Below are 21,280 nucleotides of genomic sequence, written 5' to 3'. Positions count from 1 at the left end.
TTTTGCCGCATCCAACTCTCTAAACAGGGAAATTTTATTGACCTATTTATACCCCCTTGAGTATGGATGTGATCTCTTAGCTCCAGCTGATGACATTGATAAAACGGTGCAAAATCAGTGGCTAAAATGAAACTAATAAATGAATCAGTTATTTGTCACTGTGTATAATTGTCATGTGTGCCTAATCTGAGGCCTAGATTTAATGTCATCTGAAATATGTATTTGTATTCTTATCATTTTAAATGGATGAATGATGGTAGCTTTGCATATTACCGTGACCAGTAGTCATCCAAATATGTCATTGTGCTGGCACGCAAGCCTTTGTTGTAAAACTGGTGCTATTGAGAGGCAGTGAAGGTGGATTTGGTTTCGGCCCCCAATTGTAGGCAATAATATGACCGATATTGATACCTCCAACAGCTTCCACGCTTTACTGATTAATCATTTGCTGCTGCTCTCGTATTTTGTGCGGGGAATGCCGGACAAGGTAGTCTCACATGACAAACGAGTCGTGATAAATATCGTGTCCAGAGCAATTTATCTCGGGGAATGGGTCACCTGAATGACGGAGTGTGTACCATATAACCCCAGCAATGAAATGTCCGAACTAGAGGGATATCATTGTGAGGAATGACATGAAGCAAAACCAATAAGACCGCACATATTGTGTCATTGAAAGTAGAAAGAGCGAGAGATAGAGAGTAAGGGAGAGACTAAGGGAGACGAGAGAAAGATGGCAATTACACTTTCTATAATCACTTTGATGACTTTGATTGCTACAATCTATCTCGCTTTTGTTATTATAAAGTGCACAAGGCACATTCATATATGACAAGGATCGACAGTGTGAGCTTGTAAAAACTGTCAGGATGCTGGAGTGTTCGATTTGGGCAAAACGTATAACATCTAATAAACATATTTAATATTTTAATCCTTTCTCAGCAAGCTGGATCATTCACTTGAAAGGTGTGCTAGTAGTTTGCACATTTACAGCTGTACCGGGATCTTTTGAAGAGAATCACACTCTCAGATGTGAAGTAGGGTACAGTAGGTCTAAGTCACATGACAGACAAGCTTCGATGTGACAGGTTCTGATGAGATTTAGAGGAATACACACATTCTTGGTGCAACATCAACAGGTGTACTCCAAGCTTTTGTCTTGAATATGGACAAATAAAGAATATTGATGTAGGTCATCGTAGGCCATATTAGGACATGGTTACGGCACCATCACTACTGTTACTCATTCACTAGTCGCAGAGGAAGAAGATCTGGATGCTTTCTTGAAACGGCAAAATGCATGAATGTTCACATTCTGTTTTGTTGCAGACCATCTGCACTCTTTGTTCAGTAAATCCATTACCTCTCAATCCCTCCGCATCGGACAATGAGGGGGTTCCTTGTGGCCCGTTTGCAGGTGTTAAGTCCCTTTATTGTTTCCACATTAGCCCCTTGTTGCCTACATGACACCGCTGGAATTGGGGTACTTGAGCCCCGCTAGCTAGCATCCCAAACGCCTCTGCCAATCGCAATTCTTTGCCCTTCAGCTGAAAAGGATTGTTCCAACAGCCAGAGAACCCTGGCAAGACGGCCCATGAATAGGGAGGGACCAAGGAGAAACTGCTTGACACATTATATTGTTATCATCCATTTGTTTCGCCAAGCACTTTCCATTCATTCTCTCTCTCTCTTACTTTTCATCTTTTCCCATCTTTCTGTCTATCACTTTTTCTGTTGCTCTCTTGTTTTTTTCTCTCCTTCTTGTATTCTTCTCCTTGCTGTTTCTTCAGTCTGTCGCATTCCTTCATTACAGCCCGAGACTAGTCTTTGTGCCAGACTGTCATGATACTTGTAACATATTATGCTTGGTAACTAAAGTAGTCACTGGAAGCCTTGGAATGTTAGGCAGGTTTCGTGTCAGTGTTGTACTTCTGTGTCCACCAAACATGTATGGCACAGGCTGACGCCTCATGACTGCATGCCCGTTTTCATTTCACATTTGTCTCTTGATTTATCATTTGCTGTACATAACTTAACCCATTCTGTGCCGGGACTTTGAACAGTGTCCACACACTGCTATGGGGTAGTCCGTGCCAATCAGCACTTAAAGCAGCGCACACAAAGAGTTAACCCGTCGAGGACGGGCTGATATTTGCTACAGCATGCATTTCCTACACTTCCCAGAGTATATTCGGGACTCGTCCTCAACGGGTTTAAAGAACCCAGTGCCAAACAAGCATTTCACCACTCATTCAAATCCATCCCCCTCTCTCCCCCTTTCTCCATCTCTCTCCATCTCTCTCCTGCTCTCTCCATCTCTCTGTCTGTCTCTGTCTCGGTCTGTGTTCCCGTGTGTCTTTGCGTCCGGTATAACTCCCCCGCTCTTGACTGGCACAAACAGCATAATCATGCACTTGTCTACACCATCAGCATTCATCTAGAGGCCCACTCTTGGAAACACTAGAGTCCAGATTGTTGAGACCTCTCAACCGGGAGTGGCCCTTCTGGTAACTTTTCAAGATATGTCTCGCATGTCAAGCAAACAATTGTCTTTTTGCCGTTCTCAAAGGGTCTCTCCTCACCCCCCCTCCCCCCGACCCCCCACCCCACCTCAACCCTTCGATACTATTAATCTGTGAGGACACTGTACAAAAGTCTCGCTGTTCAACACTCCGCATCTGTAACGCTCGTCCCGCTGGAAGAGTTCCAGCACCTATTTCCTCTTCAGTTTCTCTTCTGTGATTTATGTGATTTATGTGCAAGTTATATTTATGGTCCTTTCCATGTGTTCGTCATTTGTCTCTGCCATTCTGTACCCATTCTGGGAAATAACAACTATCAATGACATGGAAATAGTGAAGCATACCTGACAGAAATTGCCTTTACCATTAAAAGGCCTGTTTGCCAATTACTCTGTACTTACTTCCTTTGCTAATCTTTGAATGTTTATTTGTATAAATTATCATTCATATTTATGCATTTGTTCATTTGTATTACTAATTATGTTATTCTGGGTATAAATGAATGTGTATCTAAAAAATCTACCAGTAATTATCTCTTAAATCAAGCTTAAGGTCTGTCACTGTGCCAACAAACTTTTTAGAGTTAGGCAAAAAAATACCTCAATTTGAAATGTATTATGATACAAATAAAAATATATTTAATGAATGTGTACGTCATAAATCTATGCCTCTAATTCTTGAGATCAAAGTCTCTTACTGAATGCCTTTAAGTAGTCCATGTTCCAACAAGCTCCTTAGAGTTAGGCAGAAGAGCCCTCAATTGGAAATGTATACTAAACTGGTATTTCAACTACTGGAGTTGCCTGACTAGTAGCATAGTTAGGCAAATTTTGTCAGTATATGTAAATTTTGAAGCTAAGTTGATTTTATGCCAAACATTTGAAGTAGGCTCTTTTGAGATTTTCCCAAAGCAAGATTATTGAAATGGGAATGTATTTCGTTGTCATGAAATGTGTGTTTTGTCCAGAAACATCTGCTTTGAAGAGCATTTAATGTGAGAAGTTTTATTGTCAGGTTGAACTCCATACTGAAACTTGGTGATCAGAAAGTTGGTTTTTCATGGTGTTTGGCAAGAGTGTGAGAGAGCTTGGGGTTGTTAACAGCAAATTTAAAGGGGATGGACAGCTATTATATTCTGTGAAACACTCTAAAGCAACCTTGTAAAGTGTCCACATTCTCTATGTAGGATGTAGGTCAGAATGTGCTGTGGATGTTGGCACTTAATTCAACCTTTATCAACCTGAGGCCCACTTTGGACCCTACATTTTTTTTTTTCTCAAGACCCAGAAAGATCAAAAGCGGATCTTTTTTATTTCACTTGTGGCCAACATCATGGCTCACCTTTGAAAGCGTAATGCCCCACCAATGGGCCGTGGCCTACTGGTTGAGAAGTGTAGGTACGTGCCATGTGTTTAGTAGGTCTAATATTTTGCGCATTGGGATTGCCTGACGATTCGCGAATAGATAAATTTTCAGTCACAGAGTACAGCAATGAACAGAGATATGGGAAGTTCATTGTGCATCCATTCACACAGTGAACACTTAAGTCAAGACTTGGGCCTACTAGACAACATTATCACGCACCTTGTTTATGTACTGTGTATAATCAGTACATCGTAGATGCGAGAACATTTTTGTATCATATTCTCGAATAGCACCTGACTCCAGAAATTTGCAAATAAAGACCCCTCAAATATGTACCTGGTACTCATAAGGTGCGGTCACATCAAGCAAAGCTGTGCGTAGTTTCTCTACTCCGTATTTTACTTTGCGTACTTGGGCAGTGTCACCGCAACCTTCTTGAGAAGTTGCGAGCGAAACTTCCCGCGACCCTTCCTGCATGCATTTTGGAAATTTCTCACCTGTGCAATTCTCACCTGACTGCAGTATAACTCAACTGGTGTTTATATTACCTTATTCTCTTCTTTCTGTAAATTATTATTCAAGTTGTAAATCAGGTACAAATCCGTGGAAATGATGATTGCACAAATACACTCTTACAGACAAAAAAAAAAAAAAAATCTTGTGATGCAACTATATACTAAGTTGTCCTGTTTATCAGGTTCTGTATCATTACAGCCCCAGCTCCTCCCCTGCCCACAGTCCTTCAGCAAAGCTCTTGAAGCATCGTATAGTTATGTTCAAGTGCCGCAGAGAGCAGATACAAACCGGAGTATTTCTGCAAAACTCATTTCATCGTCATTAGAAGAGAAATATGCTATTAGTTTGCAAGTACCCCTTGTACATGTGTACAATATTCAAACACTTTGTTGGTGAGTAGTTATAGTTTTCCACTTGAAACTCAGTTACAAACGGGACTAATTTTCCTCGCGAGGGTGCAGGGATGCTCTCGAGCCTCCCCTTCAATCACATCGTCGTTCTCATCTGCATCGCTACGGGCAACTCGTTGGAGGAGTAATTAGTCTTTGATAACACACTATTATTGTAGGCTAGCCATCAGCTTCCCTCCTCCCAAGTGGTGGAGTGAAATGGATTCCATTCTTCCCGCCGAACGCCCGAAGTCTCCGTCTTGATGACACGGACTTCCGAGCTTCAAGGAGCCTCTTCATCAATGAGCCATCTTTTGTTGTCGGGCAGAAAAACATTTACACTCAAGAATGTCTCATCGCAAGGGATTTGAGATTTGTATCCTTGGGCCCCCCAGAAAAGTTCAGCGTTAGATAAACCGGGAAATATTGCTTAGATCTTCATCTGTTTCTGGAAGTTATTTTTCCTACTTTGCTGATGACTACAGATTTGGTAATGAGGTTGCAGAGTATTTTTGTTTTCTCCATTCTTTCAAAAGAAATCAATATCCTTGAGATCTGTTGAGCTAGTTAGCCCGTGATATAAGAAAATTGATTGTTCTAGTCTCATTATTCTTTTTCTTTTGCATTTCATAATAAAGACTGATGTTGTTGTTGTATGGCCACTGGATATTAGTCACAGAACTCAAAAGATAAAACAAAAAAAAAATGGAACAATTGGAAAGCTAGAAAAAAAGAGTACATGTATAATTATCAATAACAGCTAAGAAAGCATGTGAAGCATGTCAAAGTTGTGATCAACCTAGCAACATGCATTCATACAAAGTGATGAACAATTATTGGAAACAGAAATCACATAGACCAATGAAACGATTCTTGCCCATCACCAAGCTAGTGGGTGAGAAACGTCTGAAAGAACAAGATGACATCCAGAAACTAACCTGTTGGTGGGGCTCTTTGATACTGGTTGATTTTAAAATGTTTGGTGGTAGTACATTCACGGCCAATGTGTTGATGAGGTGAAATGTTAATTCATGGATTCAAAGAATCAAATTCGGGAAATTGCAATTTTGTCATTTTCTTGGCACCTAAATTTCACTGGCCATCTCATGTAGGGAAGATACCTGATGGAGGTGATTAAACCTGTTAAATCTGCCTAAAATAAAAAAGAAATGAAAAAAATAATTTTCAAAAAAAAATGATTAAAAACCAAACCCCATGCTGGTTTGTGAGAGAAATACATTTAGGAACTGTAATCTTCTAAAATATACTTCCATTTTAAGAATCAGATATCAGTCAATTGTGTTTTTGAGACTTTTCACATTTCTGTAAACAAACTGTTATATGATGAAACACAAAGGGCTCACGTGGAAAAAGAAAAACTGCCGCCTTATGGAATGCTGAGTTGTAAAACTTGTAAAATGGAGAGAAAGATATAATAAAAGTGTGGTTAAGGAGAAAATTTCCTCTTTCACTTAAAGGAAACGCTTTACTCTGTAAACTGTTTAGATATCATGTATTGTGTGCCTGAATGACGTGTGTGGGTTTTTTTTTCTGTGTTTTTTTTTTTTTTAAGTGCTCTATGTTTCTCTGAAATCTTGCTAATTGATGAAGCCATTATGTTTTGTACATTTTTTTTTTTTTGGGGGGGGGGGGGATGGGGGAGGGGTAGGGGATAGATCTATTAGCTTACCTAAATGGGCTCTTATTGTCAAAGCTCAGTTTGGAGCATTTGACACTTAGAAAATGTTATAATGGATATAGTCCAGATAATTACTGGAAAGAGAAAGAAATATTCGTCTGTCAGTAGAAACAGTGGTCTGACATTACATTTTATGCAATTTGTTAAAAAGATACATTCCTGGAAATGTGACAATTCTCACTTTTTTAACTCTCCGCTTGCTCAGCCTTTTTCTTGAGAAAAACAAAAACTGATGAAACTTTCCCTCATTGAAACTTCTGAGAAAGACCCTGAAACCTTAAAAAAACACAAAAACCCCCTAAGATTAAAGAGAAATAAGATTAAAAATCAGTTCTAAAATCAATGCAACTTTAAAAGAGGACTATCAGAGCTAAATGGTATACACATATCAATATATCTTATTATCACCTAAAAGATTGATTAGGAAATGCACCAGTGCTTGTGACAGTAGTTGTAAGTGGTCAAATATGTACTGCATACAAATTGATACCAGATCAGTAACTATTTTACAGGGTTTGAGTGTTTGTACAGCTGTAGTGTCCTTGGCTAAGCACTCGCCTTGATTATTTTTTATGCATATTTCCATTGTGATTTTTGTTAAGTGGGTATTGTCATGAGATATGAACTCTTACTGGCGACGCCAATGTGGTAGTGAAGTTATATTACCTGCCACAACAATGTGTGATACACTCATTGATAGCTATAAGATTTATAACTAGGAGTACTCAAGAGGTGTTGTGATATAAATGCAAGGTGCTCTTCAAGTACCATGTCATCTTCTCGACAAAAGATTCTGTAGATCGTGAGAGGATTTGGAATGAGTGACGTCCATCCGGCCGTTGTATTTTTCTCTTCTTGATGAAAACTGTTAGGGAATCATGGTCATTTTGCCAAGGTAAAACAATCCCAATTGTGGGTATTCATAGCTCCACAGCTCCCCCGCAGGGAGAGTGTCAGTCAAAAAGAAGGAGCAGAAAACGGGCATAATGCTAACTGAACGGACAGACCAGGTGTCAATCTTTTTGATTGGCACGGCTGAGTGTTTGTTCCCGCCCATACAGCCATGAATAGGCTGATCCCGGCAAACCTCTGCTCTTGAATGGCTCAACGGGGACTGGACCGGCCCTCGTAATTAGTAACCTTTGTCTCCCGCTGTTGAGGGGGTAAACAAGGGATGCGCTTTGGGAGAAAGGGGGCTGAGGTTTTTTTTCTGGTGCGGTGTGTGGGGGCTACGGCTTGGCAAACTTTGTTCGGCCGATTAGTGGCTGTTACCATTAGTATAATCCCCACATTGCCCTACTCTCTGGGCCTTATCCTTTCTGCATCCACTTTCATCTTTGGCAGCTCTCTCTCTCCTCGACATGCACAATGATGCTTTTGATTCTTGATGCTTCTCTCAGAAGAAGCAGTGAAATTGCAAGGGATGAGATGAAAGTGATGTCCCTATGTGTCTTGAGCATACACATATTGTAGATTTTAAGATCACTTTGATAGGGTCCAAGGGAAAGATGTTTCACAGTGTGGTGTTTTGATTTTGTTTTTTTCTCATTTTGTTATTTATGCTGTTTTTGAAGGTCAGGTATTTGATGAAGTGTTGTAGGTAATGTTTCCAGTTGATGAAGTGAGTAAAAAAAAAATGAATAAATAAATGAAAAAGTTTTTAAAAATGTATTTTCAAAGTAGGATGTATACTGTGGCATTTCATACACTACTTGCACAATTAACACTTGAGAGGATGTTTCAGATTTAAGCAGTCAAACAGACTAAAAAGAAATGAATATATATATATTGTGTGTAAGTGTGTAAATGTAAGCCCAGATTCTTTTCAAAAGAATATTGGACTCACTATGACCTCATAATCTTTTACCTTAGTTGCCATGGAAAATGAATGCACCAGGCTGAAGAGGTTGTGTAACTGAGGACAAATAATACAATATGTACGCAGTGACGTCCCCAAAAAAGTAAGGTTTCCATATTGTACAGTGTTTCAGACATGGAATTATTCCATCCCACACACTGCTTTGAGTAAGGCTTTCCCAAAGTTGTTTAATTTACAGATTCATTAGTCACTACATCTACACTCTACACATCTATTGACAGAAAATGCGGGTGGCTTTTAGATACTCAGGCATGAAATCACATTGATCCATTCACTCCAGATCATAATTGGCTGATAGATCATATATGCCCATATGTATCTCTTGTTCTTAGGGCAGTCGGTGCAGTCATTAAATCATATTTGACTGTGAATTTGAACAGTTTGAGATGTCAGTCAAGGATGAAACATTTTTTCAGTGACTTTTTTCTTTTCTTTTTTTTTCTGAAAATAAAAAAAAGAAAAGTCTTTGATTTTGTCAACATATCTGGAAGGGTTCGAGGGCGTATTGTGTGTGTGAATTTCATGGTACTGAATATCACATGATTGTTACTCTTCCTGCAATCATTAGCACGAGTTTTATCTGCAGAGCAGGTGGTTCTCAAAATGAACTGAAATGCACAACTAATGCTTTGAGTACATACATCATTGAAATGGTAACTGAAGAGTTGCAGCTGCTTTTACTCACAGTAACCACAACACTTACAAAAGTGAACAATTTTGACCTCTCATGTTCAGTTTGTTGATTTTGTCTTTCCATTTTGATGCAAGATGCCATTTTGAGATGATTAATTGTATTAATTACTCGGTGCTGCATAACTTAATAAAAGAAGAAAACAAATTAAACCACTTGCCGGGTCAGGCAAGCAGATTTCAAATTGTGGCAGAACACTTCCCAAACATGAAGTTTACATGCCCCATAAGAAAGTCCAAAATATAAGAGACTTGTATGGAAAACCACTTGTAAGTCAAGTGCTTAGTCACACACAATCATTTGAATTGGGGCTTCTTCACGTAAGTGTTGGAAAGTTACTGAAATTAAATTAAAGTGCATTGCATTGCTAATCGGGCCTCTGTGTGTTCCTTTCGTGGGTTTGTAAGGGGGAAAAAGTGAAAAAAAGATGGCTCTAAAACTTTTTGCTTGCCAAATTCTGACAAGCATTTTTGTTCTCTCATTGTTCTTAAACACTTGCCCGACTTTGATTTTACATGCCCCAGACAATTGGGCAAGCGGTTATGTAGTACTTTGAATCTTGGAATCAGATGCTGTGGATCAATTTGTCAAGACCTGTTTTATCATTACCTGGCTCATCACCAGTACTGCAGAAGAAAAGATATAGCCAGAGTAAGTAAGATCTTTTTCGTCCCGATGGTGCTTTGGGAACTATGCTAGGAGAAGGTGATGATCCGCAGAATTATCCCAGAGATATGTGAGGCCCTGAGGTGACCGCAGCTAAGCTGAGGAAGAATGAGTGACAGTCCGTGACACTGTGTTAGCAGTGGTCAGTAATGACCGCCCCCCTACTATACTGCCCCCTTTCTCTCCGAGATGCCCGCTGTCTGGCTTTTGTTGTGGTCTGGACACTGTCCTGTAACGGATTGAGAGGTGTTGGCCTGTTGGTCAACCAAGCCTCAACCTCAAGTGGACACCCACTTTGTAAGGGATGCTGGCAAGGTGATGGTCAAAGAGTCTCCCTCATTTCTGCCATCTATCCAACCCTCCAATCCAATCCAAATACTGTCTTCTCCAGCTCTCTTATATCTATGCATTCATTTTTTTTTTTGGGGGGGGGGGGTGGGGAGAAGGGAGGCTTTGTTACTAGTTGATAGGCCTGCATAAAACTTTGTGAAAGTACATACCCATTTGAGTCAGCAAGTTTTAAAAAGTAGTGAAACATACTGGTCGAGGAAGTAATGGTGTCCCAGTAAAAGTTGCTCACCACAAATTATTCATTAATACTTTGTTCAAACTTGTGTGTAGTTTCAATGCTCTGGTGTTACTCTTGCATTGTACTGTACAGTCGAAATGACTGTGATTGTCTAAGCCCTTTTCTTTCTCAAATTTATACGCGGCAGTTTTCCGGTTCAGGACTCCTTGTAATTGCTTGCCCTTGGAGAATGTCATGCATCCCCGGGGCAATCTAGCAAGCGACTGTGTAGGGCTGTGCTATTATGAAATATGTGGTAGAAACTATAGTCTGTCAGTTGTTATTATAACATTTTCTCATACTACATCATGATTGTTATGCAAATCAGTCAACACATGAATAATGCAATTTCCTGAAATTTGGTCATTAGGATGTACGGCCAGCTGGACATATCTAACACGAAAGAGTGGTGACTTTTGTGCTAGCTTGTTTTATGTTTGTTTGCTGTAAGATAATTTTTTTTAAAGTGTTATTCATAGATTTAAATTCAAGATTATGCCAAAGCTGAAGGCACTGGACTAAAGTGTATGTATGTACATGTGTGTGTGTGTGTGTGTTAGTTTGTTTGTTTGTACGGATTGATGTTAAATGAGATGTGTGCTCTTAAGGAAAATTACTTGAAAAAAAATCAGAAACACAAAGGTAATATGAGTGAAAATGTCAGAAAAACGCAGTAACAGTGAGACAAAAAGTTGAGATTTCTGACTTTAAAATGTTATCAGCTGGGTTGAGGTGAGCTATTAACACATCAGAAAAGTTTTTGCTGGACTTTCTACACTGTTGGAAGTAGTTGCTCTTCAGTTATTTTAAACTTTCTCTCAAAAGATTTATCAGAACATCGTGTTCGTAGACTCCTTTCTTATGTCACGCACAGAGTCATTAATAGTTTCTGGTCCAAGAAACTAAGACTCAAGTGTGGCATTTTTCATCAAGGCAAATGAGCAGATACGAAGAACAATACTTCAGTCACGTGACCAAAAGTGACTCACTCGCGATGGCCGTGGATAGCTGCCTAGAATTGAAAGGTGGATATGTATCTTTGTAGTATCCGTCCAAGATCCAATCACTTTTTGTGGTTGGTTTGTTATGATTCTCCACTGTCAGTGACACTACTAACTGTAAAACCAGAAATTTTCACATGCATGAAACTTTCACAAATCTCATGAGGAACCAACATTTGCAAGAGTATATTGAGTGTGAAAAGTCTTGCGTACACAATTCATTGAATGCCAGTGGCCATTCGTGAAAGTTTCATGCTGAAAAAAAAAAAAAAAAATGGTCACCAGCTCCAGTTCGCAAAAGTTTCATACGGCAAATATTTCTGGTTGTACTGTAACTCTCCTCTTTGATTTGCAGTACTCTGTGAATTGGAGAGAAAAATAATGAACCACAGGTTCAATTCCTGTTGTAGCCCATAGTGGCTAACCATGCACTGCTCAGACTTTTAATGACTGCAACTTTCACGAATAACATCTAGAAAACATGAGAAGGGAAGAAAAGCTCAGTCTTTTCATTGGCCGTGCAATGTATGACGAAGAGAAAAATGGAAGTACAGACAACTGTGTCCAAGTTTAATCCGTTTGGACTGAAGAACATGCTTTTTATCGTGTTTTGGTCTGAGAATTTGCTTCAACCTTGGCAGATATTGCCTTCTGCAACTGCAGTCTATGCAGGTATTGCCTTCTGCAACTGAAGCCTATGCAGACTTGACTCTTGCCATAAACTAAAAGTTGTGACCTAACACTTAACATTTTTCTTTCTTTTCTTTCTTTTTTTTTGTCTCTACTAAGTATAGGTTGCATCCTTGTTTCTTTGTAACTTTCATAGGCGGGGCAAGAATATTGCCTTATAGATAGTAAACCAGTGGTGATGATCCATGATTTTATTTTGTACTCTGACATTTGGACTTTCCCCACACAATGCCAACCTGGGGGTGAATCTGAAGGGTCTGACCCCGAGTGTGAAATGACGATATAACATATATTTTCTGTGCTTTGCTGTTGGATCTTTAGCAGCATGGATTTTGCATGTTAGTGTCAATGGGGGTTTCTTACCTGAAGTCAGAGTTACTTCTATCCTGTGACAGTCCCAATGCAATTCTGGTCCATAAAACATTTTGAGAGAGGTATTGGCAGAATTGTCCACATGAGCAGTACGAACAGAGTCAGGAGAAAATATCACAAACAAAAAGGGAAGATAAACTTGCCGAAATCATTCAATGTAATAGAGGGATAGCTGGCATTTATAAACAAGTAAAAAGGAAGATAAACTTGCCAAATACCAGTGTAAGAGAGGAATAGCTGACATGATGGTTAAAGGTTGCTTTGTAAGATAAGATGAATTGTTGCACTTGATATAAATTTATGTAGATTCATTAGAGTGATATTAAACAATTGGAAGTTTGCGACAGTGATAGGAATCAGTGTAATAAAAAGTCCTTTTGTTTTCCCCCATCTTGACTAGGAACTTTTCTTCTTTTAATGTTCTAAACCTCATACATGTTTTATGTCTCCCTAACTGTCATGTGATATCATACAATGGGAAAAGCAATCAATGTTCCATCAAAAATTCTTTACCCAATTCTATGTAGAACTTCAGCACCCTTGTCATTTTCTATCTTCGTTTGCTCTAAAATATAAGCTGAAATTTGAATTTTTGGAAAGTTGTGTATGCATGAATATCATTGAGAGAAAGAGAAGAGACAGATGGACAGAAAAGAGTGACAAAGGAGAGAAAATGGATGATTTTTCTAAAATAGCTGAAATTTGAATTTTTGGAAAATTGTGTATGCATGAATATCATTGAGGAGAGAAAGAGTAGACAGAAAAGAGTGACAAAGAAGAGAAAATGGATGGTTTTTCTAAAATATAAGCTGAAATTTGAATTTTTGGAAAATTGTGTAAGCTGAAATTTTTGAATTTTTGGAAAATTGTGTATGCATGAATATCACGGAGGAGAGAAAGAGAAGAGACAGATGGACAGAAAAGAGTGACAAAGAAGGGAAATGGATATTTTGTCTAAAATGTAAGCTGAAATTTGAATTTTTGGAAAATTGTGTGTGCATGAATATCATTGAGAGAAAGAGAAGAGACAGATGGACAGAAAAGAGTGACAAAGGAGAGAAAATGGGTGGTTTTTCTACCTGATTGTGCCCATGAAATATTGTTTGCCTTAAATGTATGAACAGACAGTATGCCAACAGGTGATTAATCACCAATTTTGTTTTTATGTTGTCATTTTCTGCAGGTCGCTACAACACAGACTACAACAGGTGAGATTGTGTTAATTTATTCTTTACAAACTGTATCTGACTGATCTACGCGTGTTATGAGGGCATATTGGGGAAAACAACAACAGCAACCGCAAATAATGAACGTAAAAAATCCTGAATGAATTTGTGTTGTTTCAAGTGATATACTGTTGTGAATATTTTTCCTCTTCATAAATGCTTGACCTTGGTGTTTCTGTTCTGGTGTATCTTTACAGATATACAATATGCAATTTACTGCACTGAATGAAATGCATGGATGTTTGAATAAATGTAAAAAAACACGGTTGTATTCCCTTGCGTATTTAAAGGACAAGTTCACCTTCATAAACATTTAAGGATTGAGAGAATGTAGCAATATTAGTAGAACACATCATTGAAAGTTTGAGGAAAATCGGACAATCCGTTCAAAAGTTATGAATTTTTGAAGTTTTTGTGCAGTAACCGCTGGATGAGAAGACTACTGCAGTGTGTGAAAAACTTAGATGTCACATGCGTACAACAATATAAGGAAAATATAAAGAGAATTTCACAAAATTTCATCTTATGAAAAAAGTACACATTCCCCCGATTCGTTACCGACAAATGTTATGGGTAATATTATTCCCCCTGCCTTTAGAAAGAGGCAAGTCAAGTGCTCTTTCATTATGCGAAAAAAGTGAAAATATGTTGAATTTTCTTTATATTTTCTTTATACTGTTGTACGCATATGACTCACAAGCTGTAGTAGTCTCCTCATCCAGCGGTTCCAAAACAGAAATTTTACAAATTCATAACTTTTGCATCGATTGTCCAATTTTCCTCAAACTTTCACTGATGTGTTCTACTAATATTGTTGCATTCTCTCAATCCTTATGTTTATGAAGGTGAACTTGTCCTTTAAAGGTCACATAGCATTTTCTTTCTTACTGAAAATTGTTTCTGCTCTTCTTTTATGTCAATGATTTTGGATGTGTGTTTATACACGCATAGAAAAATTTCCTCTGTTAGAGATCTTAGCCATATTTTGTGTCCGTCTCTTTTCTTTTCTCTTCTTTTTTTTTTTTGCACAACAAAAGAGAGTACTTTGTCATGGAAATGAGCTTGACAACAGATTCTCGTCTGCCTGACATGATGTGCACAAACACAGTAGCACAAACAAAGTTCGAACATCCTCAGCTGTTTTGCACCCAGAACTATCCTTTTAGACTGCTATGGAAGACAACTGATCTTTCTGTTGTTCTGCATGCATCAAGTGGATGTGAAATTTGCATTTGATTTTTGCCTGTAAGGTCAAGAGAAGAAAGAGCAGAATTTCAATGCTTTTGATTCAGAATGTTGTTTGAAACAAAAGGACATGGCAATGCTGCAGAGTTTGGGCCATAAGAGAAGAGCATCAGACAGACACATTGTCCCGTTTGTGCGGCATCAGCAAGTGAGAAGGCTGTGGGCCGGTTGCTAGCAACTTCCGTGGCCAACTCAAGGCCAGCTCATACCTTTACCTTTTCGGCTCTGCCCTGCTGTGAAGTGTTGGTCAAGTGCCCTCGGTGTGGGCCACCAAACACATGTCTGCTGGTAGTAGCAGCATCGTCGGGCTAATGAGAAAAGAGCGCCAACCCACCCGTAGAGGCCACAATTCACTGGGAACGACAATGGTGCGCCTATTGGATTTGAAAAACGAGGGGCGACCCTTATCATTTGTTAATGCTCTGAACCCTTCCAGTGAGCATCACATGAACATCTGTCTGGGAGAACAGCAACGTTGAGATTGCCTTTGAGGATTACCTTGGATGTTGAACAACCACACATCTCTTCCATATTTCTCTTTTTCTCTTCCCCCTCTCATTCTCTCTCCCCACACTTTTCCTTAAAGGGATGGTTTAGTATTGGTTTAGATGGGGGATTCAGAGTTTAACATTTTGAAACTACTTATTGAATATCAAATAGCATACAATTCTAGGGGGAATTCAAAACTTATTTGATAAAAATCGGTCTTGAGATGGTTGAGATATCCTAAAATAAAGTAAAGCAAAGTGGCCCTAATAAAAGGTGGGTCCCACCTTTTATTAGGACCTCTGTTTCATGATATGTCAGCTGTTTTAGAACTAACTTTCATCAAATAAACTATGAAATCCTGTTAGAATGGTTTGCTCTTTCATATTTACAAAAAGTTGGAAACCTGAAGTCCCATCTCAAGCAAAACTATACAGTCCGTTTAACCCCTCCTTTCTCATTTCTGTCTTTTCTCCCTCTCTCTCTCCCTCTCTTTGTACTTTCCTGTTTGTTTTGGTCTCATTTCTCATACAAAATTGTTCGTGCCACTCCAGCAACCATATTGCAGTTTCACCTCAACGATTACGTTTGCATGCTACGTGCGGGCACTCCATTGACGTGGAGTGTGATTTATGAATCATGGCATGTCAGTGGTGATACTCCACGAAGAGCAATTACAGACGGGGAGCATTCAATCTATCTCTCTGGGAATATAGAGACAAATTGATCATGTGTTGCTGTTTTCATGTGCAACACTTCCTTAAATTTTTTATATATATATTTTTCCCTCGCGCAGAGTTATTCTGAAGATACATGTAAACATACCAGGTTGTGTGTTGGCACAATGCCATGTACGCTGTCATCGCTTATCTTGTCAGTGGCAGGCCCCTCCCCCCCCCCCCCCCCCCCAAGAAGAAGAAGGAAAAAAAAAAAGCTGGCCTGGAATTGATCCCAAGCGGAAGAGGGATGCAGTATCTATAGCTATCTCGATGAGATGATGATACTTGTGTACTGATATGACCCTTATGCAGCTAGGTGCTCTTCTCTAAAGGAGCAAAGACAGAGAGGTACAGACATGCATACAGACAGACGGATGGACAGATAGAATGGGTAGCAGATAAAGCACCAATGCATATCTATCTATCTATCTCTATCTCTATCTATCTATCTATCTATCTATCTATCTATCTATCTATCTATCTATAATAACTGTATAAAAGTGGATATTTTCATGCAACTAATTTTTTGTGCTCGGCCTGGTAAGAAGAGTTTCGCATGTTTTTAATTCCACAAAATTAGGACATCAACTTCTGGAACATTATGGCAATCAAAAATTTTGCATGCTTTTATTTTTGCGCTGGTTTCTGGGTGAGCAAAATGTGCGAAAATTTCAACACTGCGAAAATTTCCACTTTCACGCTATCTATATATACATACACATGTATAGATACTTATACATACAATGTATACATATATTTGATGAGCAAAAACAGACAGACAGACAGAAAGAAAGAAAGAGAGGGGGATAAGAGCTATGATAGCATTTTGGATGGGGGAAGGGTGAAGGGCTACACTGAGGTGAGAGAAAATTGAGTGGAAAGTTCTGAAATGCCAGCAGCCTGCCCGGGGCCAAGCCCTGAAGTGGGCGTCCTACAGCCGAAGTACGTATGTCTGGTCTGCTTGCAGGGACAGCGGTCTCTTAGATAGTCTCCCTCACTGCAGAGAGCCGATCAAGGGGCTATGTAGGACCCTCATCTAGCTGGGAGAAGAGGGGTTGGGAGGAGTGGGGGGGGGGGGCTGGTGAGTTACAGGGCTTGTTTCGCCCAGGTTATGAGCCAACTTAACACTGAAGTGCATGTACAGTCATGGCAGTGGTGGAGTGGTCGTCTGGATGGGGTACTTTGGTTTGTGTTGAAAAACACGCTAGTGGCAAGATTGTGAGAAACATCTGAAGAATGATAAAAATGGCAGAGATGGGTAAGGAAGATAAGGGGGGAGAGAAGGAGAGACGGTCTTGAGAGTTAAAATAGGAGTTTGAGACCAGGGACATGTATAGTGTCATCATGCCGGCATAGAGAACTCCTTCACGCGGGGGACGGAGGGCCGTTGTTGGGGGCGAGAGCGAGAGAGCGAGAGAGGGAGTGACAGAAAGTAAAGAGTTTTGAGATAAAATGAATATGAGGAGGATGGTTATTGAGCCAGGGTGAAGTATGACTGGTATGAAAAAGGCACCGGAGAGCCTGAGTAGGCATGACACAAGAGTGGCCGGTGCATTTTGGAGGGCTCTATAGGCTGGGGTGAGAGGGCGGGCGGGCGGGGAAGGAGGGAGACAAGACCGAGAGAAGAGGTGTTGAAAAGCTAATGCTAGGTCTCTTTTTTTTTTTTACTCACTCTATCTCTCTCTCTCTTTCCTCATCTTGTATGTGTAAGTGTGTGCGTGTGTGAGTGTGTGTGTGTGCGTGTGATGGTAGAGTAGGATGTGATATAAATGGCGATAGCATAAGACACCACACCTGCAGACACATTGCGAGTTGCTTACTGAGTTGTGACGCGTATTAACAGCAGCCGTCACAGAGAGCTGGGCAAAGAAAGCATGGGATTGTATGCTGGATATATAAAAATACCACGGATAATACAAGGAGGGCAGGCCAGGACCTAGAACTGTGCAGCAGCAATGAAGCAGGTATGACATGAGTCGGCCATTGGTGTCTGTGTATTGTAAGAGGTCGGAATCATGAGGGTGCTGTTGGTACTGTAACCAAACATAGGTCTGGTCTCAGCGGAGTGTAGGACAGAACAGAGGACTAAAGCGGAGTGCGGGACTAAAAGGTAGGTCTGGCCTAAGCGCAGTGTAGAGAGGGACCTGGGTATTGATGTATATATATCATATGTGCTCCATAGTCCGCCGTCACAGTGCTATTCTATGGACTGAGCCGTACAGCCCTCATACAGTGTTGGACTAAACATGTGCTTTGGGGGGGGGGGGGGGGGAAGAAAGCATTTGGAAAGGGAGTAACATTCGTTGAAGAGAAATTCTGAGAAAAGGCCTAGTTTGTGATCTGTATCCTTACTGGTATGAAACTGAGCATGGAGGTACCATCTTTACATCAGTTTTTGCAGCTTGGGGGGGGGGGGATATCTCGGGGTAACAGTATTCTCAGAAATCATTCAATTGTAATGAACATTGTCAATGCTTCAGTGTGTGTGGTTTTGTTGTGTGTGTGTGTGTTTATGTTTGTGTGTGCGTGCGTGCAGATGTGTAGCCATATGTGAACTGAAGAGCAGTTGGTTGTGGCAAAAGCACATTACTACACATGTGATGTAAATGGAGGGGAAACAAAGGCAGGTCGATGTGAATGGTACATTACGTAGCACACTCCGTCTGTCCGTCCATATGTCTGTGTGATCCCAAGGACCTTTCCATGGAGCATCTCTCATATATTGCCAATTAACTATCGTATGATTACCATGGCAACAGCAGGTCATAGCCAATCAGCTGCTGAGATGAGAGATGTTGCTAATATGGTGGTGCTGCATTTTTTTCTTTTCTTTTCAAACCTTGTGGGCCTGGTTGATGCATAGTTATGTTGCCAAAAATAATCCAGAATTAAAAACCTGAGATGGATGAGTAGAGATATTGTAATACTTATTAGCAGCTTTCAAAAATCCACCTGACCATCTTTTATGTTTGGGGAATGATGTAAACTTCAAAAATTGGTGTCTCTTTTGGAAGAGTTGGACGGTTGTTTGTTTTTTTGTTGTGTGTGTGTGTGTGCATGTTGTGCTATTGCAAAGACTGACAAGTCATATTAGCACATAAATGCAGAATATTTCTCTGAAATGGACTAGCAATTGAGTTATTCATAGACTTTCCACAGGTCTAGAGAGGATATTGTATGTAGCGCTATACTGTTGAGGATTGCCAATTTCCCTACCTGCTCTGATATAATCGTTATTTTTTTCCTAGTAGAAAAAAAAAAAACAGACCTCAAAGGAACATGTGTTCTCAACCAAAACAGATTTTGTGTGGATAGTATGGATGTGTTAGAAATATGTTGTGAATACATTAGTGGCACATCTATGCAGGAGTGTCAAAAAAGACCCCTCTTTTGTGGAAAAAAAAAACAGAAACAGAGGAAGTGTTAACCCTACAGAATGGCAGTCCTGTATCAAGCATTATCAAAATGTACCAGTGACAGAGCATATGAAACAGTGTTCATAAAATATTATGTGTGTTTCTGTTTATTTATCTATAGCCTGTTATTGTCTTCAGCTTGTGTTCACTTACACACACACACACACACACACACACACACACACACACACACACACACACACACACACACACACACAAACAAAAAAACAACACACACATGCGCACACATGCACACATACTGTTGCATTTTGTATACCAGTGGTTGGTATTTTCAGCAAAAACTAAACAAATCATAAATACCTTTGCTCCTGTTGAGTTTGAACACTAAGATCATATCAGAGTTGTCATTTTTTTTTTTTAACCTGTGTGTTGAAGTGCAATCATCTTCAGTGATCATAATGAAATGAAGAATTATTTTAGTGGCAATTTTTTTTTAAGTAGTCCAAAGTGTATCAATGTGATATTTTTTTTTTCTAACATATTTGTCTAAATACCCTTCTTTCCCTTTAGTTCTTACACAATCCAACTGTATATGTCATATTTGCTGATGCCAAAATATTCTATGTTGCATCCCAGTACTTTAACTCATTGCGGACAGGCTGATTTTGCTACAACACACATTTCCCATAGACACCTGCCCAAGTATACTCAGGACTCATCCTCAACAGGCGAATGCCAAACTTTGATCAGCCTATGATATTTCTTTTCAAGTAACAAATAATTGATATGTCTGTCTGAGGAAAATTCTGTAGAAAGTCTTTGTTTTTAGATTAAAAAAAAACCACAAAAATCTGTCAATGTTTGCTTGCTCTTGAGAAGTGACATAAACATGTATGTATGAGTATTCTTGTATAGATAGATCGAACAGCAAATACGTACGTATATAACAATTTGTGATGAAGAATGTTGACATGCTAAGGATAATGTGGCATTCAAACTTTTGGTTATCATAAGAATGCCTGTACATGCTTACCAGTTTCTCATTATAAAATAAGTAAAGCGCAATACCATACTGGCCTGAGGAAATGAAAATTAAGTAGCTATTTAACATCATGTGCTTGTTTGTTTTTTATTTCTTCGGAAAATACCTCCCCAAATGTGAAATTTTGCTGTGAGTTGACATTGTTTATATCTTACAATGTATCTCCAGCAGAATGTGCTCAAGACTTGCCCTGACAGGACTAAGATAAACTGTTTGAAGTCTTGCTCTCTATGAAAAGTTCCTATGCAAATCAAGATTGGTTGTGTTATTTACTTGCTGTGTAGATCAGAGGAGCAGGGCTGAATTTGTAGTCTTAATTTTAGTTATCAGTGGCAGTACAATTGTGTATATGAAATCATCTTTATTCAAAGTAGATTCACATTGTGGGATTAGAGAAAACGTTCTCAGATTCTTGTCAGATATTTGAAGAATTTGTAAGAAATCACATTTGAGTCACCGCTGATCTGTCAAGAAGAGTGGAGAAATTCCAGACCCACACAATGTACTTGAATGTGCATAAAGTATAGTCTGTTCAGCCAAGATGAAATGGTTTTAAATAACTGTTATAAGACAACAGCAACAAATCACAAGCTTGACATTTCATGATATAAGTGTCATGTTACAGCTAATCCCATCCAGTGTTCGGGTAATTTTGATTCAGAAATGATCATCTTTTTCTTGTTAAATTGGCAACTCCAAATTTTAATGTGTAGCCAGCATCGAAGTAAAACTGGTTTGAACTGATTGAAATGGTTACACCGGCACAAAATTAGATAAAAAAGAACAACAAACATTTGCCAACTTGAGAGCAAATTGTTAACTTTTAG

General features: G+C 39.4%; 1 protein-coding gene across 1 annotated transcript in view; it reads left to right on the top strand.

Annotated features, from left to right (window-relative positions):
- LOC139716393 (5'-3' exoribonuclease 2-like) overlaps positions 1 to 21,280 on the top strand; it is a 114,605-nt gene that overhangs the window by 70,746 nt on the left and 22,579 nt on the right. The window contains exon 30 of the mRNA XM_071627946.1: positions 13,542 to 13,566. Within this exon, the coding sequence (XP_071484047.1) occupies positions 13,542 to 13,566 (25 nt within the window). The remainder of the gene's footprint in view (positions 1 to 13,541; positions 13,567 to 21,280) is intronic.

This window comes from Diadema antillarum, unplaced genomic scaffold (assembly GCF_040938485.1).
Source record: "Diadema antillarum isolate AM-2024a unplaced genomic scaffold, OU_Dant_1.0 scf00000007, whole genome shotgun sequence".
NCBI lineage: Eukaryota > Metazoa > Echinodermata > Echinoidea > Diadematoida > Diadematidae > Diadema > Diadema antillarum.
Note: the sequence above shows the minus strand (reverse complement) of the source record. Positions and strands in the feature narration are given on the sequence as shown.